Raw genomic sequence first — 27928 nt, 5'->3', positions numbered from 1 at the left:
GATAACACAAACACTACGGTCCTCATATTGAGAACATGAAACTCTGCACGTCTAGCATGAATAATTATGTTGGGGGAAAACACAAGTTTGGGAAAATTACTGCTCACTTTCTCCCTTCATAGGTAGCCACGGCCTGGCTGAAAAATGCACGTCCATGTTTGTCGAAAACTGAACTCTCGTACAAGACAAACGTTCAAGTGGGCAATGGAAGCAGGAGGGGGTAGGCACGCCGGATAAATAGCTACAGCGTGTTTTGCAAGGATAACACAAAAACTACGGTCCTCATATCGATAACATGAAGAACTACAGTAGAAGGGTAGTAGGACTAGAAATATCACTTAAACTTCCCAAAATGCATGATGTAACTTTAGTGGGTGTCTAACATGTACCTCATATAATCCTCTTTTTTCTGCATTAAAGTGATCATTGAAAATATAGCTCACAGTGCCCGTATTGAAAGACTTCTTGAAAATATTGCTGCCAAAAACCAAAACCTTGCATTCAAAGCTGTTTTATTGATATGGTATGCACCCAAACACACACTTCGTGTAATAGAGACGTGGACTAGCTTGTGCTTAGTGTACCTTGTGATTTTCATTTTGGTGGCTCTGCGTGTAAAAATGACGGAAATAGATCAATTCAAAGTTATGTAGTTCGAAACACAAGGCTACGACACGAATAACTTGCATGTTACAGCTTTCAATACATTTTGAATGTGATTAAAGCTGTAACATGCAAGTTATGCGTGTCGTAGCCTTGTGTTTTCGAACTACATAACATTGAATTGATATATTTCCTTCATTTTTACATGCAGAGCCACCAAAATCACAAGGTGCACTAAGCAGCATTAGCTATTAAATCAGAAAAGACCAACTTTGAGAACAATCTGTAACACTGACCTCTGAAGAAGACCCTACATTCATTGATAAGGCCTTATACTTCGTGAAACAGATTTATAGAGCAACGTGGGTATGTTTACGCAGTAGCCTACACAATGACTCGTCTAGGTGTAGTAGTCACTCTCGCTGCATTTGCAGGTAAGTAATGGTTATATAATGTAGCCTTCTCCTCATCCTCATCCTTCTTCTCCTCCTCCAACTCAAACCCCGATTTCGTCTTCCCTGTTTTGTGAAGGTTTAAGCCCAGAAATGCTGGGAACAATTTGACCAGAGTTGTGATTTTTCACGAAATTGAACTTGGGCAGATGTCAAAGTTTTAAACATCTAATCTAAGTCTTCAAGAAGATTTCATTTCGGTGGAGAGGGGATGTAAAAATGCGATTTGATACTCATTATTTTAGTAAAATGTCGTGTGGAAACTAAGATTTGTTACGTTTACGTCAAGTGCATTTGTTCAAAATGAGCAGGGTCTGGTTCTTGACAACATTATTATTATGGGGAGCTTATATTATGGGGAGCTTATATAGCGCGAACCACAACTGTGCTCTCCGCGCTTTACATATTAATTTCTGCCGTTTGAAAATGGAATTTTTTTTACAGACAGACAGACAAACAGACATTTTTTACACACAATGTATAACGCATTCACATCGACCAGCAAACTTCAAGCCTATTAGGCGAACATTCACCTTTCACGGCCTATTATTCCAAGTCAAACGGGTATTTGGTGGACATTTTTATCTATGCCTATACAATTTTGCCAGGAAAGACCCTTTTGTCAATCGTGGGATCTTTAACGTGCACACCCCAATGTAGTGTACACGAAGGGACCTCGGTTTTTCGTCTCATCCGAAAGACTAGCACTTGAACCCACCACCTAGGTTAGGAAAGGGGGGAGAAAATTGCGGCCTGACCCAGGGTCGAACACGCAACCTCTCGCTTCCGAGCGCAAGTGCGTTACCACTCGGCCACCCATCACGCTTGTATCATCCCAAACCGGCGTGACACATACCAATGTAATCGTCTGTTTGACGTTCGGAGGCGCGTGTAGCATACTTCAAGAATTTGTAGTAAGAATTTGTAGAATTTGTAGTATATACGAACATGTCAATAACGACCACATAAGGGATAGATCAAAGAGAAGTGGTTGTAGACAAGTGAATTATTTATGTTTAAAACGCGTCACAGTACATTTGGGTGGTCGTTGTGGGCAGGAAGTCGTTATTGGGAGATGGTCGCCAGGGCAGGATTTTACTCTTCCAGGTCTGGCCTTTTAATAACATTTAAACTCATGCAGTTTTGAATAATGCTTAGCCTCTGCGAAAAATGTAGTTCCAAGTCAAGTCATATATTTTATCTCTGCTGCAATCTGGTCGTAAGTGCAACCTGTACTATCAGCCGGTCAAAATAGGTTCGCGCTGAGAAAACCCCTAAAGTTGAACAAACTAGGATATAATGGCCCTATACAAAAGGGAGTACGCGTACACTTTGTTCCATTGTTCGATTATCATTGTGTGCGTCTTTCTCTGTCAGACACTTGTGAAACGTTATTTGTATAATTAGGTGATGTTTAAAGACGGTATTATGTGTTCGAATGAGCATCTTGAAATGATTAGCGCTCAATTTATTGTATTTTCTGCTGATGCAGTGAAATTGAAATTGGCGATTGAGGCACTGTTGTTCGTCATCCCAACCCCCATCCGTTCTCTCTCTCTGTCCTACTTCTCCCTTCTTATAATTTTATCGTCATAATTTCATGTCCTGCCATCTTTCCTGCGTCGGAATCTTTCTTGAAATCATAAGATAGTCTATATGATGTAATCTGATAGTTTCTCTATGGAAAGATCATTATTGTGATGACTGTGGCTGTGGGTTGTACCATGTGGAAACGTAGCAGAGAGATGTTGATGGCTGTTGGTTCTACCATGTGGAAACGTAACGAAGACATTCTGATGGCTGTGGGTTCTACCATGTGGAAACGTAACGGAGAAATGCTGATGGCTGTGAGTTCTACCCTGTGGAATCGTAACGGAGAAATGCTGATGGCTGTGAGTTCTACCCTGTGGAATCGTAACCGAGAAATGCTGATGGCTGTGGGTTCTACCAGGTGGAAACATAATAGAAAGATGTTGATGGCTGCGGGTGGAAACATAACAGACAGTTGTTGATGACTGTGAGTTCTACCCTGTGAAAACATAATAGAGAGATATTGGTGAATGTGGGTTCTACCATGTGGATAGCTTTCAAAGGAACCTTGAAGACAATAGGTTCTTCGTTTTTGAAACATAGTAGAAAAATGTTGATGACTGTGGATTTAACCGTATGAAAACATACTAACAAGATAATGATGGCTGTGTGTTCTATCATGTCGAAATAATACAGAGATATTGATGAATGTGTGTTCAAACACGTCTAAACATAACAGAGAGAAGATGACTGTGTTCTACCATGTCGAAATAATACAGAAATAATGATGAATGTGTGTTCAAACACGTCAAAACATAACAGAGAAAAGATAATTGTGTGTTCTACCATATCAACACATTACATAGAGAAGATGACTATGTGTTCTACCATGTCGAAACATAACAGAAATATTAATATGTGTATTCCATGTTTGTAAAGGTTGTGATAGAGTGAATACCCTTGCTTTTCCTCTGACAAATAACTTTGCACGTGCTCGTGTCCACGTGTTTGCGACACACCCCTAGCCCTCGCTAGTGATTGGCCCCTCCAATATTTGTCCGAGTAAAAAGCAAGGGTATTCACTCTTTCACAACTCATACAAACCCGACAGAGTTATTTTTTGGAATTCGTCAATTGGCCGAACTCATTGATGACGTTGTAATGAGCTGCAATGTGTGCAGCCTTGGTGAGCGGGGAGTACCTTGACCCGCACTGTGGGGGCAAGCAGGTCATCGTACACCTGTTCGAGTGGAAGTGGACAGAGATAGCCAAGGAGTGTGAGCGATTCCTCGGGCCATGGGGGTTCTGCGGACTGCAGGTGAGTGTAACAACTGTATAGTCACTTCAGCAAAAGCAAAGGAACGTTAAAGGCACACTCCTTTCCCGTGAAAACTTTGGCTCACAATATGAGATCTGGCCAGGTTTTTACATTGGATAAAACCATCTCTACTTGATGGGTCAAATACCATGCGAACAGCCTTGATGGATCAAATACCATGCGAACAGCCTTGGTGGATCACATACCATGAGAACAGCCTTGGTGGATCACATACCATGCGAACAGCCTTGGTGGATCACATACCATGAGAACAGCCTTGGTGGATCACATACCATGAGAACAGCCTTGGTGGATCACATACCATGCGAACAGCCTTGGTGGATCACATACCATGAGAACAGCCTTGGTGGATCACATACCATGAGAACAGCCTTGGTGGATCACATACCATGAGAACAGCCTTGGTGGATCACATACCATGCGAACAGCCTTGGTGGATCACATACCATGCGAACAGCCTTGGTGGATCACATACCACGAGAACAGCCTTGGTGGGTCACATACCATGCGAACAGCCTTGGTGGATCACATACCATGCGAACAGCCTTGGTGGATCACATACCATGAGAACAGCCTTGGTGGATCACATACCATGCGAACAGCCTTGGTGGATCACATACCATGAGAACAGCCTTGGTGGATCACATACCATGCGAACAGCCTTGGTGGATCACATACCATACGAACAGCCTTGGTGGATCACATACCATGAGAACAGCCTTGGTGGATCACATACCATGAGAACAGCCTTGATGGATCAAATACCATGCGAACAGCCTTGGTGGATCACATACCATGAGAACAGCCTTGGTGGATCACATACCATGCGAACAGCCTTGGTGGATCACAAACCATGAGAACAGCCTTGGTGGATCACATACCATGAGAACAGCCTTGATGGATCAAATACCATGCGAACAGCCTTGGTGGATCACATACCATGAGAACAGCCTTGGTGGATCAAATACCATGAGAACAGCCTTGGTGGATCACATACCATGAGAACAGCATTGGTGGATCACATACCATGCGAACAGCCTTGGTAGATCACATACCATGAGAACAGCCTTGGTGGATCACATACCATGCGAACAGCCTTGGTGGATCACATACCATGAGAACAGCCTTGGTGGATCACATACCATGCGAACAGCCTTGGTGGATCACATACCATGAGAACAGCCTTGGTGGATCACATACCATGCGAACAGCCTTGGTGGATCCCATACCATGCGAACAGCCTTGGTGGATCACATACCATGAGAACAGCCTTGGTGGATCACATACCATGCGAACAGCCTTGGTGGATCCCATACCATGAGAACAGCCTTGGTGGATCACATACCATGAGAACAGCCTTGGTGGATCACATACCATGCGAACAGCCTTGGTGGATCACATACCATGAGAACAGCCTTGGTGGATCACATACCATGAGAACAGCCTTGGTGGATCACATACCACGAGAACAGCCTTGGTGGATCACATACCATGAGAACAGCCTTGGTGGATCACATACCATGAGAACAGCCTTGGTGGATCACATACCATGAGAACAGCCTTGGTGGATCACATACCATGCGAACAGCCTTGGTGGATCACATACCATGCGAACAGCCTTGGTGGATCACATACCATGCGAACAGCCTTGGTGGATCACATACCATGCGAACAGCCTTGGTGGATCACATACGGTCATACCACGAGAACAGCCTTGGTGGGTCACATACCATGCGAACAGCCTTGGTGGATCACATACCATGCGAACAGCCTTGGTGGATCACATACCATGAGAACAGCCTTGGTGGATCACATACCATGAGAACAGCCTTGGTGGATCACATACCATGCGAACAGCCTAGGTGGATCACATACCACGAGAAAAGCCTTGGTGGATCACATACCTTGCGAACAGCCTTGGTGGATCACATACCATGAGAACAGCCTTGGTGGATCACATACCATGCGAACAGCCTTGGTGGATCACATACCACGAGAACAGCCTTGGTGGGTCACATACCATGCGAACAGCCTTGGTGGATCACATACCATGCGAACAGCCTTGGTGGATCACATACCATGCGAACAGCCTTGGTGGATCACATACCATGCGAACAGCCTTGGTGGATCACATACCATGAGAACAGCCTTGGTGGATCACATACCATGAGAACAGCCTTGGTGGATCACATACCATGCGAACAGCCTTGGTGGATCACATACCACGAGAACAGCCTTGGTGGATCACATACCATGAGAACAGCCTTGGTGGATCACATACCATGAGAACAGCCTTGGTGGATCACATACCATGCGAACAGCCTTGGTGGATCACATACCACGAGAACAGCCTTGGGGGATCACATACCATGCGAACAGCCTTGGTGGATCACATACCATGAGAACAGCCTTGGTGGATCACATACCATGCGAACAGCCTTGGTGGATCACATACCATGAGAACAGCCTTGGTGGATCACATACCATGAGAACAGCCTTGGTGGATCACATACCATGAGAACAGCCTTGGTGGATCACATCCCATGCGAACAGCCTTGGTGGATCACATACCATGCGAACAGCCTTGGTGGATCACATACCATGAGAACAGCCTTGGTGGATCACATACCATGCGAACAGCCTTGGTGGATCACATACCATGAGAACAGCCTTGGTGGATCACATACCACGAGAACAGCCTTGGTGCTCTCTGGGCAGAGTGGGCATTTTTCTATGAATTAAATTTTTAAAAGTCACTAGTGTGTCAATATTCATTAAAAAAATCCAACGCACCACAGCAAGCAGTCAGAATGTTTAATTTGGTATCTGTACAATGAAAAATCCTGGCAGGATCTGCGATGGTGAGTCGAACTTTTTTTTATAAGAAGGAATTATCCCGCGCCTGCACGGTCTACAGGTGCTTTAGACAAAACAACAATGAAGCGAACAATTGAAGCAACATTAATTTCCATTTACCAAATTGTCAATAAATGGTGTCAAACTGGAACAAGACCTAACTTTAACTTGGTGCATATAACATTTGTGTACGGATATGCGTTGTCCGGTCACATGATCGTATTTTCCGTTACAATTACTGGCTGTACTCGTTATATAGAGAACGTTAACATTCACACACGCACAGTAACACTCGTAACTTGAATACATTTAATTGTTTTTCACTTGTGTTATCTTCCCTGCACTCATTCGCTTCATGTTTTCAGCAGTCGTCCCTTGAGTACATTTAATTGTGTTTCACTTGCGTCATCCTCCCTGCTCTCATTCGCTTCATGTTTTCAGCAGTCCCGCTATTTCAATCGTCAGTTCTTTCTCATCATTAACACCAGGTGTCGCCACCCAACGAGCACGTGGTCATCACGACCCCGCCTGCCCCCTGGTGGCAGAGGTACCAACCAGTGAGCTACAAACTGGTGTCAAGGGGAGGCAATGAGGCTGAGTTTGCTGACATGGTCAAAAGATGCAATGCTGTTGGGGTCAGGTTCGTGTGAACTGCATTCTCTGAAATCAGCCACCGATTAACTAATTTTAATGTTCAAAAATAGTGTCCCCAATTCAATGGATATGTTGCGAGGTATCAAACTTTGCAGACAAAGATAACAGTGGCGATGGGTTGAAACAGGAGTAAAATCGGAATAAAAGGTGATAATTAGGACTTTGAAATTAGATTAATTCCGTAAACATAATTTTCATGTTCAAGGGTCATAACTACATTGCGGACTTTTGCCGGAGAGAATTAAATTAGAGCAATTGAATTTTACCAAGTGTAACTTTGTATTTTGTAGAAAACAGAAGAAAAAAAGAGAGGAGCCGTGCGCACGGTTTTAGATACCCGAACATGAATATAAATGTACAGGACAACCACACTCGACATGAAAAAGAAGTACATGTTCTAATGACATTTTCAAAAATTATTGCGAAATGAAATTGCCAAATGACACATTCACACAATTTTATTTTTGCTTAGGCACAATTATTTAGCCCTCCTAACAATGATTAGGGGGCGAAAGGGGAGGGGGGGTGTACGAAGACATAGCATTCAAAATGTCCCTGAATACATCATGACATCAACCTCGTTCCGCCTTTAGACGCACTCTACAAAATAAATTCATCCTTCAAACCATTGCACACATATTTCCGTTGACAATACAAGAACAAGCACCTCTACTTGAACAGAGTTCTCTGGAATCTAAAAAACAAACAACAAAACCCCAGTGTTTCACTGCATAAATGTTGTTAAATGTTCGTAATTCCATTCTTCGCCCCACCCGACGAACACAACAGGGTTTACGTGGATATCGTCGTCAACCATATGTCCGGGACTGAGAATAGCGGGAAAGGTTCAGGGGGCACGCCCTATGACGGGACCAGCCTGAGCTACCCGGGTGTTCCTTTCACCGCCCCCAACTTCAACCCTCGCAGCAAATGCCCCTCCGGCGACGGCCACGTCAACAACTATGGCGATCCCAACAACGTCCGCAACTGTTACCTGTTGAGTCTCTCCGATCTCGACCAGGTGAGGAAATAATGGCGAGGTGTAGGTGGTGGTGGTTGCGGTGATGACGACGACGATGATGACGAGAAGGAGGGGAAGGAGGAGAAGGAGGAGGAGGAGGATGTTCAAATGCTTCCTAATATTGACAGTACCGTTATCGTTGATTGTTCTCTCTACGGCCATATCTATGGAAGGTGGGGAGGGCGGTAAGAAAGTGAAACAGCAGGTGTAAGCAAACAATAACAACATGGAAACGTCCAGCAATGTTGACAACAACTTCTTCTCGCATTCATTCTTCCAGGGCCAAGCCTACGTGCGTGAGAAGATCGTAGGGTTCCTGAACCACCTGATCGACATTGGGGTGGCTGGGTTCCGGGTGGACGCCTCCAAGCACATGTGGCCCAAGGACATCGCCGCCATAGAGGGCGCCACCAAGGACACCCAGTTTGGCGGCAAGCCTTTCTACATGCATGAGGTCATCGACCAGAACGACGGGGCCATCAAAGTGATAATAATAATAATAATAATAATAATAAATAACTTTTCTATAGCGCGAGTCCCATCAATTGGCTCCAGGCGCTTTACAAATTCATTATAGAATAAACTAGCACAAATCAACAAGCATACAAAGCATACATTTAACTGAGACATAACACCAAGAACCCAAGCACTAAGCAAAAACTTAGCGTACAATGTTAAAAGTAGGCCTACACACACACACACACACACACACATATACACACACACACACACACACGCACGCAAGCACATACGCACGCGCACACACAAAGATACCATTGACAAATAGACCATAAAGCACATACAGGGTAGAGAGTTCCAAAACAGAATAGAGTTGTGGAGAGTCTACTCAGGCTAAGCAAAGGCTTTACGAAACAGGTATGTTTTGAGTTGTGATTTGAAGGAGGAAAGGCTGCTGGAGTCACGGATAGAACTTGGAAGCCAGTTCCAGACGGTCGGAATCTGGTACCTAAAGGTTCTTTCACCAGAGGTCTTGGTCCTGGTTTTGGGGATGCGAAGGAGTTTTTCAGAGGAGGATCTGAGAGAACGGGATGGCTCGTAGATACTGAGGGAATGGCACAAATAGGGGGGAAGTGATTTCTCAAAACAGCGGTACCCTAACAGAGCCAGAGAACACGATGATGATACTGTGGCATTTAAAGTGTGTTATGTTTTTCCATTGTCTGTATTTCGTCTTGTAAATGTAATATAAATCGACAGAGAACTGAAGAAAAAAATCTTCAACCGTCAACTCTTCTCCGCCCAGTCGTGGAGTGATGTGATAAGCTATCTCGGATCTGCTACATGTGAAAATACGTTTTACTGTGGATACCCCTTTCAAAACATAAAACAATTCTGAGAAAGTCAGGTTTTAAAATGGAAGTAAATGTAGAAATCATATCAACAGAAAACAGGGTTATAAGAAATGGGTGGAGGGAGGGAGGGGGGGGGCTTAAAAGGAGGGTTTCATTCCACCCAGTCAAAGGTAAGGCTTAGAAGCTGTGAACGACAAGAACACCCTTTGTCCCGCCAGGTAAACGAGTACTACGGTGTGGGTCGCGTGACGGAGTTCCGCTACTGCCAGAAGATCACGGAGGGCGTCCAGAACTTCGGAAGCCTGCAGGCGGTGGTGGACTACGGCTGGGGCATGGCCGACAGCGACCACGCCCTCATCTTCGTCGACAACCACGACAACCAGCGAGGTCACGGCGGCGGCGGTCGCATCACCACCCACGAGCGGCCTCTGGACTACAGACTGGCCACGGCTTTCACTCTAGCCTGGGACTATGGCTTTACCAGGTGGGTGGGTATGGACGTGAACTATGGTATTTAATATGCACAGTGGCTTTGGCAATAGACAATGTGGATGTGAACATAAACTATGGATTTTACTATGCACTGTGGCTTTGGCAATGGTGTAACTGCAAACTATGGCTTTATAAGGTGTTTGAATACGCATTGAGGAGATGCACAATTAGGACAACTTGAAATACCGGATTTTTGAGTTTGAAGTAAGGCATGATGGGGCGGTTGGAAATGAACTTAATCTTCATAATGCAGATGGACACGCATTTAGGCTTCAGTGAGTAGGTGCAAAAGCTAGGGAGCCAAGAATCTTCTACTGCGCTGAATGCAACCCCAACAAACGCTCTCCCAAAAAAACTCTACGATGCCTCCCCTCCCAACAGAGTGATGAGCTCCTACGAGTTCGGCGACAATTCAGACCAGGGCCCGCCTCACAACGGCGACTACAGCACCGCCGACGTCCCCATCAACAGCGACGGCAGCTGCGGCGGGGGCTGGGTGTGCGAGCATCGCTGGCCTTCCATCCGGGGCATGGCACTCTTCAGGAACGCGGTGACCGGCACGAAGGTCCAGCACTACAACCAGCAGGGCGACGTGGTCAGCTTCTCGCGTGGCAACAAGGTGAGAGAGCTAGCCGGGCGGGGTGCAGGGGGAAAGGCCAAAGCTTGGACGGACCCAAGCGCTGGTTCCGATTGGTTGGAATCTAAGACAAGCCTCAACAGACGATGTTCGGAAATAACTCTGTCGGGTTATTAGGGGTTGTGGAATGGTTATGAGGTTATGGAAGAGTTGTGGGTTGAATTCCAAACAAAGCTCAACAGACGATGTTCGGAAATAACTCTGTCTGGTTATTAGGGGTTGTGGAATGGTTATCAGGTTATGGAAGAGTTGTGGGTTGAATTCCAAACAAAGCTCAACAGACGATGTTCAGAAATAACTCTGTCTGGTTATTAGGGGTTGTGGAATGGTTATCAGGTTATGGAGGAGTTGTGGGTTGAATTCCAAACAAAGCTCAACAGACGATGTTCGGAAATAACTCTGTCTGGTTATCATGGGTAATGGAAGAGTTTTTTCTTTTCAAAAACTGAGGCAAATACATCTGCGTGACATTTAAGCCAAGCCATCGACTGACATGGTATTTCTTGCCCCGAATCTTTCTGTTTTCAATCAGGGTTTCTTCGCCATGGGGAAGCGAGGGTTTGACCAGACGTTCCAGACGGGGCTACCCGCGGGCCAGTACTGTGACCTCATCAGTAACTGCCAGCAGAAGATCACGGTGGATGGCAGTGGTAACGCCCACGTCAAGCCGGCCAACAATGCAGACCCCGTCGTGGCCATCATTGCTGGTCAGTAATTCGTCATGGCATTGTGGACAAAGTGGAAGGGAATGGGGGCAACGAGCAAAAAAATAACCACGGTCAGGTTTAACAAGATAACAATGATGTACTCACCAGAAACATGGATAATAAAAAAAAAGTGTTTATTGTCCATGTTTCTGTTGAGTACATTGTTATTGTTATCTTGTTATTATTCTTCTCATCTGCAGTCTCTTGTTCCTATTCTGGTCAGATTTAAGTTTTCGTTTGCCAACACAATCTTTTGTCACTATCTCAAATGCTGTGCTATGCTAATTTGCTTTTTTCTGTCCCCAGTACAAGAGACTATTTGGGACATCTTAAATACACATTACTGGGTTTTAAGCGTGCACAACGTAGGGATGGGAACTAATTATCAGCCTATCGCAGATACCAGATAGATTTAATTGTCGCATGCGCACTCCTTGCAGCGAGTGGGTTTATGTCAACAAAGAGTTTGTCGCACATCCGCTTCTGCAGTTTGTCGCAGAAAAATGCGACAACTACGACAAGTACCCATCCTTGAATTTATACTTTACTTGGGATACACTGAACTTGAAAGAACTGATAGCAATCCTAACCATGCGAGTACGCTAGCCGACCAACGAATAACCTAACTAAGCAAATGTACAGTGTGTACACACATCAAACTGAAGATTTATCTGTGCAGGAGGGCCCACGAGTCCCATACAGGAAGGCGCGGCAGGATCGTCAAATGTTGGATCAGGTCACGGAATCATCACGGAGGGGCCGCTACCAACGCAGCCGACCATCAAGGCAACCAATCCCTCTGCAGGACAGAACACCACACCAGGTTTCTTTTCTTACTAACTGTTTTGTGCCGTTTGAGTCGTACATACTTGTTACATTTAGTCAAGTTTTGACTAAATGTTTTAACATAGAGGAAGAATCGAGACGAGCGTCGTGGTGTATGTGTGTGTGTGTGTGTGTGTGTGTGTGTGTGTGTGTATGTGTGTGTGAGTGTGTGTGTGTGTGTGTCTGTGTGTCTGTCTGTGCGTGTGTGTGTGTAGAGCGATTCAGACTGAACTACTGGACCGATCTTTATGAAATTTTACATGAGAGTTTCTGGGAATGATATCCCCGGATATTTTGTTTCTTTTTTTATATAAGTGTCTTTGATGACGTCATATCCGGCTTTTTGTAAAAGTTGAGGCGGCACTGTCACACCCTCATTTTTCAATCAAATTGATTGAAATTTTGGCCAAGCAATCTTCGACGAAGGCCGGACTTCGGTATTGCATTTCAGCTTGGTGGCTTAAAAATTAATTAATGACTTTGGTCATTAAAAATCTGAAAATTGTAAAAAAAAAATTTTTTTATAAAACGATCCAAATTTACGTTCATCTTATTCTTCATCATTTCCTGATTCCAAAAACATATAAATATGTTATATTTGGATTAAAAACAAGCTCTAAAAATTAAAAATATAAAAATTATGATCAAAATTAAATTTTCGAAATCAATTTAAAAACACTTTCATCTTATTCCTTGTCGGTTCCTGATTCCAAAAACATATAGATATGATATGTTTGGATTAAAAACACGCTCAGAAAGTTAAAACGAAGAGAGGTACAGAAAAGCGTGCTATCCTTCTCAGCGCAACTACTACCCCGCTCTTCTTGTCAATTTCACTGCCTTTGCCACAAGCGGTGGACTGACGATGCTACGAGTATACGGTCTTGCTGAAAAATTGCAGTGCGTTCAGTTTCATTCTGTGAGTTCGACAGCTTGACTAAAAGTGTAGTATTTTCGCTTTACGCGACTTGTTTGACTTTTGGATTGGATTGGACTTGTCGCCATCGGCCCATATACAAACCTAAGGTGGGGAGGGGGTGTAGAACGGGAAAAGGTCGTACTGAAAGAGAGAAAGAGAGATATCAAATCAAATCAAATCAAATCAAATTTTATTTTACGAGTGTTGTGGCACAAGCAATATAAACGAGCTTCTTTTCAACCAGCCAGAGACAGAGAGAGACAGAGAGAGAGAGAGACACACAGAGAGAGAGAGAGAGAGAGAGAGAGAGAGAGAGAGAGAGAGAGAGAGAGAGAGAGAGAGAGAGAGATCAAATCAAATCAAATCAAATCAAATCAAATTTTATTTTACGAGGGTTGTGGCATAAGCAATATAAACGAGCTTCTTTTCAACCAGCCCTCGCCCAGAGAGGGACTATTCTAATCTTAAATACATATAAATGTATACACACGTAAAACAATTACAAAAGATAAGCATGACAGTAAAAAAAATAAAAAAATAAAAAAAAATTAATAAAAAAAAATAAAGAAAAGGCAGAAAAACTATTCACATGGCTATATACACGTTGAGAGAGAGAGAGAGAGAGAGAGAGAGAGAGAGAGAGAGAGAGAGAGAGAGACAGAGAGAGACAGAGAGAGAGAGAGAGAGAGAGAGAGAGAGAGAGAGAGAGAGAGAGAGACACAGAGACAGAGACAGAGACAGAGATGAACCGCGGATGGTGTTTTTTATAAAAACTTTGTTGATAAACTGTTCAAAAATTAGTATATTTGATTTTCTGTAAGAAGAAGTCAACAGCTATTGAAGTACGGCGCAACCAACCCCCCAAAGGTTCGGTTCATTTTCCTATCTCGATTTATGTAAAAGCTGAAACGTTGGCGAAGTATGATACTGTCTACAGAGGAATGTACAACAGTTTAACATTAAGACGAGAGGAAAAGATACAGACGACACTGGTATTTTTGTATGAAGTGTCATTGTGTCATGCGATTTCTTTCTACGTTCAAGAGCAAGAACACTGGTCTAGTCCCATGACATGTTCTTATTTTCATGCAATGTCTGGCCACGTTCAGAAACTAGTGGCATGTACTACACCTGGTGACATTCTGTGCCAGGTATCGTCAGCAGGAGTTGTGATTGCGACCGGCGATTAGGATCACGTTGTTGACACAACAGCTTTCGTCCCAGATTAAACACACCCAGTCGGACCTTTGTGGCCAGAAAAATCACAAGCGTAATTGCGTTCAGCCATGCGTGTCTAAAGCCACAATAATTCGTCATTAGACAATTCAGCTGGTGACTGTTGTTGCAAAATGCTAAGTGGGAGTGATATGTGTTTGTATCAGCGAAACACGTGACCTGTTGTTCTACTATTTGTCGCTGTGGTTCTGGTCGTTGACTTGATCTTGGTGAACTCGTCAACGGGGTTTTGAGTGCATTCTAAACTCAAAAAAGAAACATAAGACTTAATACCTAGAATGTTATCTCTCCTGCCAAATTTGGATCAGTTACAGTACGGCGAGAATAAAACAGTAAACGTGTAATGTTCTGGCACATTTGCTAGCTTAGGTTCTATTGTGAAAATAAAGAACATGGTTTTTAACCGATAAGGGTTTGTAAAGCTTGGTTGGATGAAAATAAACCTAAACTCTCGTAGAAATGACAAAGAGGGTGGAGGAAAAAGAAAGAGAGAGAGAGAGAGAGAGAGAGAGAGACAGACAGACAGACAGACAGACAGAAAGAGACAGGAGGGCTAATTTGAGACCATCTGATACTTGAGTGCTCCCATTTAAATCAAAAATTGTGATTTGTTTTGCTATGTATTCCTCTCAAAATCGATTCAAGACAATCAAATCACAATGATTTTGCGAGTGAAATAACTTTTGCGGCTTGAATGATGTTTATGTTTCAACAAGGGCTACGAACAAACAGCAGAGTTACACTCTTCAGCAAGACCTCACAGCCAGCTATCTCATCTTGTTCTATAGTTAATTCCTTTCAAACGAATATTTCACACGGGCAAATGACAGGAGTACGTTGAATTTCATGTGGTTACCTGGTGAACCAGTGCGTGAGGCTTGATAGAGGGGAGGGTTAGCAGGGCCGGACCCAGGGGGGGGGGGGGGGGGGGTTCCAGGGGTTCCGGAACCCCACCCCTGGAAAAAGCATGTACCTTGTGTCTTTTTTTTCCTTTTTTTTTCTCGCTGATTTGCCCCCCCCCCCCCCCCCCCCAAAAAAAAAAAAGGAGGCCCCCCCCCCCCTTACAACTCATTTGGTCCGGCCCTGGTTAGTAATAGTATTTAGTAGTCTTTATGAAAATCTATATGAGATGCCTCCGTGAAAAATAATTAATTTGAATATGGTTATGCTCCACTTACCAAAACGCGATTTATAAACAAATTCAAGCATCTGAACAATAGTGTTGGAAACCCCATACGAGAACAACAAGTACTAAGGTACATCAAAAGATATATAGCTGAAATGACGGTTGTTACGAGCAGGATGATATTTTTAATGTTCTAGCCTCCGGAACTAATGCTGGCTCTACCTGTGATCCGGCCTGGGGTTCTGCTGCTGCTGGTTCCGATACATGTGAGTCCCCTGTGTGTGTGTGTGTGTGTGTGTGTGTGTGTGTGTGTGTGTGTGTGTGTGTGTGTGTGTGTGTGTGTGTGTGTGTGTGTGTGCGGTGCGTACGTTCCTGTGTGCGCGTGTGAGCGAACGCGTTAATGTTGAAAATGTCTTATGATGTTCCAGTGAATAATTATACAGAAATCTGAATGTATTATGAATATGAGTAAAAACTTGTCTTTGCGATGACACCCATTAAAATGATAGAAGAAAACTTATCGAACTTCTCCAAAGTGACGTTTTTCACGTGCTGACAGCGGTGACACAAGGCGATTACACCGACCCGCACTGTGGCGGCAAGCAGGTCCTTGTGCACCTGTTTGAGTGGAAGTGGACAGACATCGCACAGGAGTGTGAGCGATTCCTCGGACCTATGGGCTTCTGCGGTGTTCAGGTGTGTGTTGGGTGTGTGTGTGTGTGTGTGTGTGTGTGTGTGTGTGTGTGTGTGTGTGTGTGTGTGTGTGCGTGTGTGCGTGTGTGTGTGTGTATGTGTGTGTGTGAGCGTGTGTGTGTGTGTGTGTGTGTGTGTGTGTGTGTGTGTGTGTGGGTGTGAGAGTGCATGCGTGCGTGCGACGGTGTGTGAGTACAGTCATGCGTGCGTGCGTGTATGTGAACGTGTGTACGTGTGTGTGTGTGTGTGTCTGTGTGTGTGTGTATCTGTGTCTGTGTGTCTGTGTCTGTGTCTGTCTGTCGGTCTGTCCATGTCTGTATGTATACATGCGTTCGTACTTGTAAGTGAGCGTGTTTCCGCGCAAGCTTCCATGCTTACTTGCCTATAGGCCCATTGCAGAAACTCAAGTTAACAACAGCATTTCTACTCTAGTCCAGGCATATTAGAGAACAACGTTGAAGTGACAATGACTAGGTTTAAAATGTCCCTTATCAGAAAGTTCAACCTCATTCGTTTGATGTTTATTAAGCACATTTTCATATAAAGTTGGCGCTTCATACGGAAAAATGGCTTTGAAATTGACCCAAATCCTTCTTTGGGCTCTGTAAATGTCGTTTGGGGGTATGGTTGTAAAATGGTATCTACTGGTCACCCCAATGTATAAACTGAAAACTATTTCTGCACCAGAACACGCAGAAAGGATTGTATCTGCCTGATGTCTGATGCTTTTCAAAATCCCCAACCACTAACACCTTCAAAACGGACTTTAACTGACACTGTTGTTTTTCCCTATATAATCCTTACTATTTTTCCGAGACGTCGTCGTGTTGTGTATTTAGCTTGCCACAACCTCATACATGGTCCTGAAAGTTAAAGTTGAAGAAAATACTAAAGATAAATGAAAAAGCTGACGCAGTGTCATTCGCACCGTGAATCCCCCCATGGGAACATACTAAAGTCTGGTTCCAAATAGGCTCAATTTCCTTCTATTTCTTTGTATTTCTGCCTCGTAGGGGTAGGGGTGTTCAAACCAAAGGCACCTTTAAACCAAAATTCAAATCACACATCTTACAATACTAAGACACTCAGCAGTAAAAGGGTGTCTGCTGGTAAAAAATTCCAAACAATCCTAAAAGTACTTCACTACTAAAAGTGCTTTTAAAAAGAGCCGTTATTTTTCCCTCTATATTCAGTATTGTGTTTTCTGCGAACATGTAGTCTATTTAGATGGTTGTCGTGTGCACTTGAGTTGCTAAAGCGTTTTCAGTTGGGCATATGTCGAAAAGCAAAGAATTAGCCCTTTGAAAACCATCAGAACTGTCACACAAAAATAACATTTACCTATCTCACCAACTGACCAAACATAGGGCTTTTCCTTATGTATTATGTATTGTCGTGTTTTTTGTAGCATACTTGTGAAAACAGCCACCACTGTTGTAAATGATACTTTAAAGAGCATTATTTCATTTTTACAGTTGAAGGACAACCTGGACTGCCGTATATTACAGCTGTTTTACAATCAGCCAAAATTTTCTTAACAAACGTATGTTAAGAACAACTCCCATAGTGAAATTGAAGGAAAACAAATTGAAAATCCCCCTGCCATAGAGGAGCTAAAGAATCAACAATAAACGACTGCATGGATAGCTTGATGCACGAATGCATTGCGGACATGTTTGTCTCCAACCAAGAGAAAGTTCCAAAAAATCCCTTTTGTGCTTCTTATTATACAGTGACGTCAAAGACAGCCTTTTCTGCTGTTCATACATTCAGGGGTTATGGTTACACTAAACGACGTAGTTGTAGCCATACTGCCATCCAGATTTATTTTTTCCTTGCGAGCAGTCACAGGGTGTTTGTGCTGTCTGCCAACCGTTAGATGACCCCGCCCAAGTCTGTTAAGGGACCGTTTGACCGTTATAGAACGCGTCTTTTTGATTTTTTGGCACAGTTGGAAACGGTTGATTTTTATCCCTACCATTGTTTCCAAACATTATATAGGAATGTTTTGTGAACAACGGATAATAGCCGCTACTCGCATGTGTAGCAAAAGTGAGCGTACATACTCACCCTGGTCGTACAGCCGTTGTCCGTTGCCCGTCTTTATCTGTCTGTACTGAACATTACCTTTGGATATTTCTCCAACGCTATGAAGTGAAGAAACACCAAATGTTGCAAAATGTTGTATGACCCCAAGAGCTCAAAAAAGATACTTGAGAACCTTGACCTTACCATAAGGTCAAGGTCACAGGGAGAATTAATGTGGTCTAAAAACTGCAAAATTTCACATTGTGCCAGTTTTCTGGAAAACAAATTAAAAACAGCGGGCTTAGTTTTGTATGGTATACAAGAAAAAGAAAGCCTTATCTTCTGATACCATTTTGGTTGACCTCGCTTCAATGTCAAGGTCACAGGAGTCCTTCAAAGTTGAATTGTATACATGTTTTGAAGTGACCTTGACCCTGAACTATGAAAAAAATCTTTCAAACTTCATAATTGTGTGGGGCACATGTTATATACTGATATTGAGCCACATTTAGTCACATATCATCAAGGTCAAGGTCACTTTGCCCCTTATGAAATGTGACTGAAACGGGCAATTGAATCACTAAAAGTGACAATGTCTCTTTGTAGAAAGTGCCAATAAGTATGTTTATGCTTCCTATGTCTTGAATTGATAGCCTTGTGATGTGTGACCTTTGATGATCTTGACCTTGGCCAAAGGTCATGTGTAATTTGGTAGGAAAAATCTGTAAAACAGTTCTAATAGTGTACAATGTCCTTGCCAGCTTCAGTTGTTAGACCTTCACCTTCAAGGTCACCTGAAGGTCAAGGTCACTTTAAGACAAAGGTCAAGCATGAGAGTCGCATGGGCTTTGCTTTGTTAAGATTTTTTACCAAGACACATGGATTTCTTTACCCGGCTTGGTCACATTTTTCATAGGGGTCAATGTGACCTTGACCCTAACGATATGTGACCAGATGTGGCTCACTATGAAATTCTAACAAACGCCCCACTCAGTGTTTAAGTTTGTAAGAGATATCGTCCATAGTAAAGTTAAAGGGGCAAGCTCACATCAAAATATGTCTACAATTCAACTTTGAAGGGCTCCTCTGACCTTGACATTGAAGCGAGGTCAACCAAAATGGTATCAGAAGATAAGGCTTTCTTTTTCTTGTATACCATACAAAACTAAGCCCGCTGTTTTTAATTTGTTTTCCAGAAAACTGGCACAATGTGAAATTTTGCAGTTTTTAGACCACATTAATTCTCCCTGTGACCTTGACCTTATGGTAAGGTCAAGGTTCTCAAGTATCTTTTTTGAGCTCTTGGGGTCATACAACATTTTGCAACATTTGGTGTTTCTTCACTTCATAGCGTTGGAGAAATATCCAAAGGTAATGTTCAGTACAGACAGATAAAGACGGGCAACGGACAACGGCTGTACGACCAGGGTGAGTATGTACGCTCACTTTTGCTACACATGCGAGTAGCGGCTATTATCCGTTGTTCACAAAACATTCCTATATAATGTTTGGAAACAATGGTAGGGATAAAAATCAACCGTTTCCAACTGTGCCAAAAAATCAAAAAGACGCGTTCTATAACGGTCAAACGGTCCCTTAACAGACTTGGGCGGGGTCATCTAACGGTTGGCAGACAGCACAAACACCCTGTGACTGCTCGCAAGGAAAAAATAAATCTGGATGGCAGTATGGCTACAACTACGTCGTTTAGTGTAACCATAACCCCTGAATGTATGAACAGCAGAAAAGGCTGTCTTTGACGTCACTGTATAATAAGAAGCACAAAAGGGATTTTTTGGAACTTTCTCTTGGTTGGAGACAAACATGTCCGCAATGCATTCGTGCATCAAGCTATCCATGCAGTCGTTTATTGTTGATTCTTTAGCTCCTCTATGGCAGGCGGATTTTCACTTTGTTTTCCTTCAATTTCACTGTGGGAGTTGTTCTTAACATACGTTTGTTAAGAAAATTTTGGCTGATTGTAAAACAGCTGTAATATACGGCAGTCCAGGTTGTCCTTCAACTGTAAAAATGAAATAATGCTCTTTAAAGTATCATTTACAACAGTGGTGGCTGTTTTCACAAGTATGCTACAAAAAACACGACAATACATAATACATAAGGAAAAGCCCTATGTTTGGTCAGTTGGTGAGATAGGTAAATGTTATTTTTGTGTGACAGTTCTGATGGTTTTCAAAGGGCTAATTCTTTGCTTTTCGACATATGCCCAACTGAAAACGCTTTAGCAACTCAAGTGCACACGACAACCATCTAAATAGACTACATGTTCGCAGAAAACACAATACTGAATATAGAGGGAAAAATAACGGCTCTTTTTAAAAGCACTTTTAGTAGTGAAGTACTTTTAGGATTGTTTGGAATTTTTTACCAGCAGACACCCTTTTACTGCTGAGTGTCTTAGTATTGTAAGATGTGTGATTTGAATTTTGGTTTAAAGGTGCCTTTGGTTTGAACACCCCTACCCCTACGAGGCAGAAATACAAAGAAATAGAAGGAAATTGAGCCTATTTGGAACCAGACTTTAGTATGTTCCCATGGGGGGATTCACGGTGCGAATGACACTGCGTCAGCTTTTTCATTTATCTTTAGTATTTTCTTCAACTTTAACTTTCAGGACCATGTATGAGGTTGTGGCAAGCTAAATACACAACACGACGACGTCTCGGAAAAATAGTAAGGATTATATAGGGAAAAACAACAGTGTCAGTTAAAGTCCGTTTTGAAGGTGTTAGTGGTTGGGGATTTTGAAAAGCATCAGACATCAGGCAGATACAATCCTTTCTGCGTGTTCTGGTGCAGAAATAGTTTTCAGTTTATACATTGGGGTGACCAGTAGATACCATTTTACAACCATACCCCCAAACGACATTTACAGAGCCCAAAGAAGGATTTGGGTCAATTTCAAAGCCATTTTTCCGTATGAAGCGCCAACTTTATATGAAAATGTGCTTAATAAACATCAAACGAATGAGGTTGAACTTTCTGATAAGGGACATTTTAAACCTAGTCATTGTCACTTCAACGTTCCCTTCACTAAAGTGGCTAAGATGCCTGGACTACTCGGCGCGCGCGGTATGAGAATCACGGGTCGTAACTCTCTGGAATTGGTCATCCGCCGCCATGTTGGATGCCTTGCACGATCTCTGACAGTGCTTGAGCGTTGGGTGGCGACTCGACAAAAGTGAAAATGACACGTTGTGTGGCCAAAAACTGCAGTCAGCAGGCACTTTTTAGGATCCCTAAAGTTGTTTACCATCAGGGTGACAACTGGAAGGAAGTTACTGAGCGGAGAAGACGATTATAACTGGTTATTTTTTGCTGTGTGCAGTGCGCTAATCAACAATTGTCCATCGGTTGTGCCTTTAGAGTGAACACTGTGATAGGATGCTTTGAAAATTATACTTTGCAGTAGTTACCTGAGCTGCATTGTACCTCATTTGCCTGTCTTGAGAGCTTTATCTTGTGAATTTTGGTGCACTGTCTGCATGGTAATTTGAGATAAAGAATAAATAAATGAATATAATAATGTATTCTTGCTTTACTTTTTATGTTGTGCTGTTGTGTTAAAAAGGCAGATCCCCTTTGGACTCATGCATGCACAGTTTTCTTCATTTTGTCTGCATACACAGTGAAATACGCAAAAAGAACAAGAGTGCAATGAAGAAAACTAACAAAGACGGCATCCAATATGGCGGCGCGAAGAGAGTATGAGCGGAGTTGTGCCCCTTAGGGCTAAAGCTAGCCGATCCATTTGATAACGTCACGCCGAGTAAGAAGAATGAATTGGACCTATACCCTCATCAACCAGCTCCAAACTGTGTTCATTTATAAAGGTGTCCCCCGCCACGGAGCACCCGATCATAACCCAGCCGCCATACCCGTGGTGGGAGCGCTACCAGCCCGTCAGCTACAAACTGGTGTCCAGGTCCGGGGATGAGCAGCAGTTTGCTGACATGGTGTCCAGGTGCAACGCGGCAGGTGTCAGGTGAACTCTTTATCCATTCATTAATTTTCAATTTCAATTTCCAATTTCAATTACCAATTTCAATTTCCAATTTCATTTTTCCAATTTCCAATTTCCAATTTCAATTTCAATTCAATTCCAGTTTCCATTTCCAATTTCCATTTCTTTATTATCCCATTGTTGGGAAATTCGGTTCTCTTTCTCCGTGTGGAAAGCTAGCAACAACAAGAGTCGCGCTACCCAGGTGTGTGTGAGTGTTCAGGTGTAATCAGCCACCTGCACTTATGATAGACTGACCGAGTCTTTCAACGTGCCACTGGGATGACAACCACCCAATAACCCACCCCGCCCCCCTAATTTTACACACTCACCCACCCTTCACATGTACACCCCCATTTAAACATCCAAGTTAACTGTGCGATTATTAACCAGACCAAACTGTTCCGGACAGAATCTACGTGGACGTTCAGCTGAATCACATGACGGGCACGGAGCGGTCGGGCACGGGCACGGCGGGCTCGCACTATGACGGGGGCACGCTAGACTATCCAGGTGTGCCCTTCGTTGCCGCCAACTTTAACGCCAGGGCCAAGTGTCCATCGGGTTCCGGACACATCCAGAACTATGGAAACGCGGAAGAAGTGAGAAACTGTCAGCTGCTCACCTTGGCTGATCTTGACCAGGTAAGGCTATTTAAAACGTCCGGACCTTAACATCGTTAGGGGTCAAGTTGGCGTCGACCTTCTTTGTCCAATCAAAAAGTAGTATTCCTCAATTTATCCGGCCCGTACGGTTACGTTCAACTGATGGAAAACAAACAAACAAAGACACAAAAACAATAGCAACAACAACAAAATGAGAGAGAAAAGACGGAGGAAAGAAGAAGGGATCGTAGATAACCGTAGGGAAATGCTTCTGTGTACCCCAACACGGTTCGATCGCGCAACGACGAGTCAACATTCGATCATCCAGTGCTATTACCATAACTGCTTTAACATGATGTGATACATAACAACTTAGAGTTTCCTTACCGTCGTTGTGTCCCCAGAGTCAGGCGGATGTCCAGCAGAAGCAGGTGGCCATGCTGAGCCACATGGTGGAGCTAGGGGTGGCCGGCTTCAGGCTGGATGCCTCCAAACACATGTGGCCCAAGGACCTGGCGGCCATTGAGGCCAAGGTGAAGGACACGCAGTTCGGAGGAAAGCCTTTCTTTGTGCACGAGGTCATCGATCTGGGAGACGGTGCCATTAGGGTGAGTGGCCTGGGGTTTTTGAGGAGAGAGTGAGTTGGTGTGGGAGCGTGGGGAAGCCGGGGGGAGAGAGAGAGAGAGAGAGAGAGAGAGAGAGAGAGAGAGAGAGAGAGAGAGAGAGAGAGAGGGGTGGGGAGGGTGCTGAATGATCTGAACTGAATTGAACTCTATTTCACGTGATGAGAGAAATTAGGGCCTCAGCTATACATCTAGTCTTGTCACCTGCCCTTGTAAGGTTCAGTGGGAAAGGGGATTGTTTCAGGTCAAAAACAAGCCGTAGTCTATGCTTGTTATTCTCTCAGGTGCCAGGAGATTGGTTCTTCGTAACTTTCACTCAATCTATTCCACGTGTCATATGCATGTAGAGCGCTTGCTTCCCTTTGCTTCCAATGTCCAAACAGTCGTCAGACTACGCCGACTTGGGCTACGTGACGGAGTTCAAGTACGGAGGGTCCATCGCGCACGGCCTGCAGGACTTTGGCTACCTCAAGCAGATCGGTGCCGCCAACATGCTGGACTCGGGTCACGCCCTGGCCTTTGTGGATAACCATGACAACCAGAGAGGTCACGGGGCAGGGGGCAACATGCTGACCTTCAACAAGCCTCATGACTACATGCTGGGACAGGTAGGTCATTTTGTGTTTTTCGTGTATCCCTAGATCAAAGTCTTGCTTGAACATTCTTTTTCAAATGAGTTTTGTTCTTAGTTCAAAGGTTTCGCAGTACGGGTTGACAGTCGTGTCTGGTTTGTGGCATTAAGCCCCTGTCGTGCCTTGTTGTGAAAAAACCCATACAATGTACACTTTTTGCAAGATGCTTGAGGCCTGTTTGTGTCTCTAAAGAGTTCATTCATCTGTCCTGAATTTCGTGAAATGGACGGTGTGCTTGCTGCAGTTTGTGACGTCTGATGGGAGGCTTTCATTGTTGCACGATGTATATTTGCATTGAGATAAAAAAAATATATAAAAAAATCGTCACACATTTATGCCCAATCTTGTTATTTTGGTTTTTTAGACCCCTGGGACCAAACCTGAATAAAATCTTGAAATCTTGATACAGGTTTACAACAAGTTTTACTAGCGCTATGATGAGCTCCTGGAAAAAAATTGCGTAGCCCAGTCTTTGACAACAACAAGTACGATCCGCACCAAGTACAGATAATAACGTTTTAATAAATCAGATGTACATACTGATGCATGAATACTGTAATATTGGTATTCACGTTCAACACGTTTCGTGCACCTCGAAGTATTTGCACAGGCTCACCCATCTCAGGTATAACATACAGCTCGCATTAACTTACATTTTTACTGCGGTTCTGTCCCACAGGCTTTCACTCTGGCGTGGAACTACGGCCTACCTCGTCTAATGAGCTCGTTCCGCTTCACTAACCCCGACCAAGGCCCGCCCCATGACGCAGCCTTCAACACGGCTGACGTCACCATCAACTCGGACGGAACGTGTAGCGGGGGATGGGTGTGCGAGCACCGCTGGCCCGCTATTGCCAACATGGTCGCCTTCCGGAACCACGTGACCGGAACTGACGTCAGCCATTACGTGCAGGAGGGAGAAGTGGTCGCTTTTGCTCGAGGAACCAAGGTAAAGGGCGAACTAAGTGTTGGAGCTGATACAGTTGCATGGGAGTAGTGCTCGTTTTGTTGTTTGTTGTATTTGTGATTGTACTGTGCCTTCCTTTACAATTGACGAGAACAATACACAAGTTCATTTTTTATCGTTTAAAGACATACTCGGAGAAAAAGCTCCGCGTTCAATCTTAATTGTTGTTAAGTAAACTTTATTTCAGTTTACGTCTTTTCATCACAAGTGCTGAAACGCTTACCCTTAAGAATTTGGATCCATTCTAGAATTATTGCACCTGGCAGTCTGTTTCCGATTATTGTCAACAAATGAATAACTTTGTGATAAATAACTGATCCAAACAAACGTCCTATATTCTCCAGGGTTTCTTCGCCATGGGGAAGCAAGGATTTGACAAGACGTTCCAGACGGGGCTACCAGCGGGCCAGTACTGTGACCTCATCAGTAACTGTCAGCAGAAAATCACGGTGGATGGCAGTGGCAGCGCCCACCTGGCTCCCTACAGCAGCGACATCCCTGTCGTCGCTTTTGTCGTCGGTAAGAAAACAATAGACGAATTTCTGTGGATGGGGGAGGTCAAACAAACCCTCGTGATCTAACGAGCCATTATCGAATGGCACATTTAATTTGAGAGCATTTTGGTCCACTAACGGATATTATAAATATTCTCAAAAGATAAAGAATGCATCCTATAATTTCGTATGATCGAACATTTTACAACTGAAGCAAATGTCTGTTTTCTATACGTTACAGATACTAATAAACTCGTATGAATTTAGTGTCTTATCGTAATGTGTTGTACTGTATTGTATTGTATTTCATTGTATTGTATGGTATTGTATTGTATGGTATTGTATTTGTGTTGTATCGTATCGTATCGTATCGTATTGTATTGTATTGTATTGTATTTGTATTGTATTGTATTGTTTTGTATTGCATTGTATTGTATTGTTTTGAGTTGTACTGTTCTGTCTTCTAGTGTAAAGCAAATGACCTCAGAAGTTTTTTTTCATTTTGGAATACAAATATGCTTTTTTTCTGCCTGTAATTACCTGTTCGAAGCGCACGCTCCTGTTTTCATTTCATTTTTCATTTGACCCCTCAGGCTTAAGCTCTTTTAATTTTCAGACGGACCAACAACAGGATGTAACGCAGCCGGAAGCGGAAGCGGGAGTACCGGAAACGGAAATACAGGCAGCGGCACCGGTGGAAGTGTAACGAGCGGAGTTGTAACGGGTGGAGGTGTAACGCCTCCTGTAACACCTCCAGTAACACCTCCTGCAGGATTTAGTAGGACTGTCATGCTGTTAGAGAAGAGGACGAGTCCAGGGCAGGACCTGTTCATCAGAGGAGGCATCGCACACGACCACAGACAAGGTCAAACAGTCTAGTCTAGGGCTACATTGTTTGCTTGCTTTACGTCGTGATTTACTTGCCTTTGGTGACTGCAGCTAGTCTGTCTGTCTGTCTGTCTGTCTTTTACATGTTATATACCATCAAAAGTTTGTTAAAAACAACAACAAAAATCAAAAACGTAATGTTGACTTCACGACTCTCTATGGCTTCTGAATTATATCACCACCACCACCTCCTCCCCACGCCCCACGTACAGACACACATTCACACAGCGTAAAGATCGACACAACCTTCGTAATTCCATCGAAACAACCTCACAGTGCATTTAGGGAAAGAAACATATGCCATTTGTAAGACTTTGTGAGTCGTATGGGGGCACTAACGGGATATATTATTAATGTGATGTATTGTCAACATTGCAGGTTGCTCTACCGATGTTTCCAGCGACGCGTGTTCCATTCCCATCAGGCACCGCGCCATGGGCACGGGAGAGCACTACGCCAAAGTGAACGCCTGGAGCAAGGGAGATAACTTCTTGGACTGGTACGGCGCGGAGGCCGGGCAGGGTTCCTACCAGGGGCAGCAAGCACAGGGAACGCCCGCTGTGTGGACCACTAATGACGCCAGTCACTCTGGGCATAGCGACTTTAACACGTGAGCGGCACTTTCTGAATATTGTAAAGCTACTGCTGCCATGATCAAGGCTCATATGAACTGGGCGAAGTTCACTTCACGAAGTCTAGTTCGCGAAGATGGCTGCAGGACGCTTTGGTGGCACTGAACTTTTGTTTAAAAGCAGGACGAGCAGTGTCTTGTACCCGCGATCAAATTTCTGTGGACACTATCGCTTATAATTCCCATGCCTGATAGACGGAGAAAAAAAAATTAAATCACAATCTCTTATACCTTGAATCTCTTTAAAACCTAATTGGTTTTTTTCAGATTTGGCGAACATTACTGGCTGATAGACGTGGACATGGACTGCTCCAGGACGGAGAAGGGCTACTTCGAGCTGAAGGCCATCGTGGGCGGCTGGGAGGGGGATGTGACCCCGGGGTCATGCACAGGGTCAGCGGCCGGTCAGCCCCCGTTCTCTTCCTCCAATCACGTGGCTCGGTGCGGCTATCTTAATGTTTATCACTTCGGGTCGAGTACGTGCACTATCGATCCGATTCCTTGAGAGGGGCGGATGTTGTGGAATTTTTATTAAATAGTTTTGTGTCGTTGATGCATTGATTCAAAAATTCACAATTGTATGGAAAGGTGTGTGCATGGGTTGAATAGTGTTGAATGGGGATGGGGTTAGGG

At 43.8% G+C, this 27928-nt stretch overlaps 1 protein-coding gene across 1 annotated transcript; it reads left to right on the top strand.

Moving 5' to 3' along the window:
- Positions 1–941: 941 nt before the first annotated feature.
- LOC138968558 (uncharacterized) lies at positions 942–27843 on the top strand. Its single transcript, XM_070341133.1, has 20 exons — positions 942–1037; positions 3767–3903; positions 7269–7420; positions 8224–8455; positions 8736–8939; positions 9987–10252; positions 10642–10879; positions 11430–11604; positions 12284–12427; positions 15908–15976; positions 16270–16406; positions 22286–22437; positions 22868–23099; positions 23465–23668; positions 24067–24291; positions 24995–25264; positions 25627–25801; positions 26393–26641; positions 27043–27274; positions 27563–27843. Exons 1-20 carry the CDS (start codon positions 995–997, stop codon positions 27798–27800), a joined length of 3774 nt encoding a protein of 1257 aa, XP_070197234.1. The 5' UTR covers positions 942–994; the 3' UTR covers positions 27801–27843.
- The last annotated feature ends 85 nt before the right edge of the window (positions 27844–27928 follow it).

This window comes from Littorina saxatilis, linkage group LG6 (genome assembly GCF_037325665.1).
Source record: "Littorina saxatilis isolate snail1 linkage group LG6, US_GU_Lsax_2.0, whole genome shotgun sequence".
Classification (NCBI taxonomy): domain Eukaryota; kingdom Metazoa; phylum Mollusca; class Gastropoda; order Littorinimorpha; family Littorinidae; genus Littorina; species Littorina saxatilis.
Note: the sequence above shows the minus strand (reverse complement) of the source record. Positions and strands in the feature narration are given on the sequence as shown.

Coding starts and splice junctions, on each gene's coding strand:
- LOC138968558 (XM_070341133.1), top strand. CDS start 995: ATGACTCGTCTAGGTGTAGTAGTCACTCTCGCTGCATTTGCAG. Junction 3,904..7,268: donor GGGGGTTCTGCGGACTGCAG/GTGAGTGTAACA, acceptor CATTAACACCAG/GTGTCGCCACCCAACGAGCA. Junction 27,275..27,562: donor GGGCATAGCGACTTTAACAC/GTGAGCGGCACT, acceptor GGTTTTTTTCAG/ATTTGGCGAACATTACTGGC.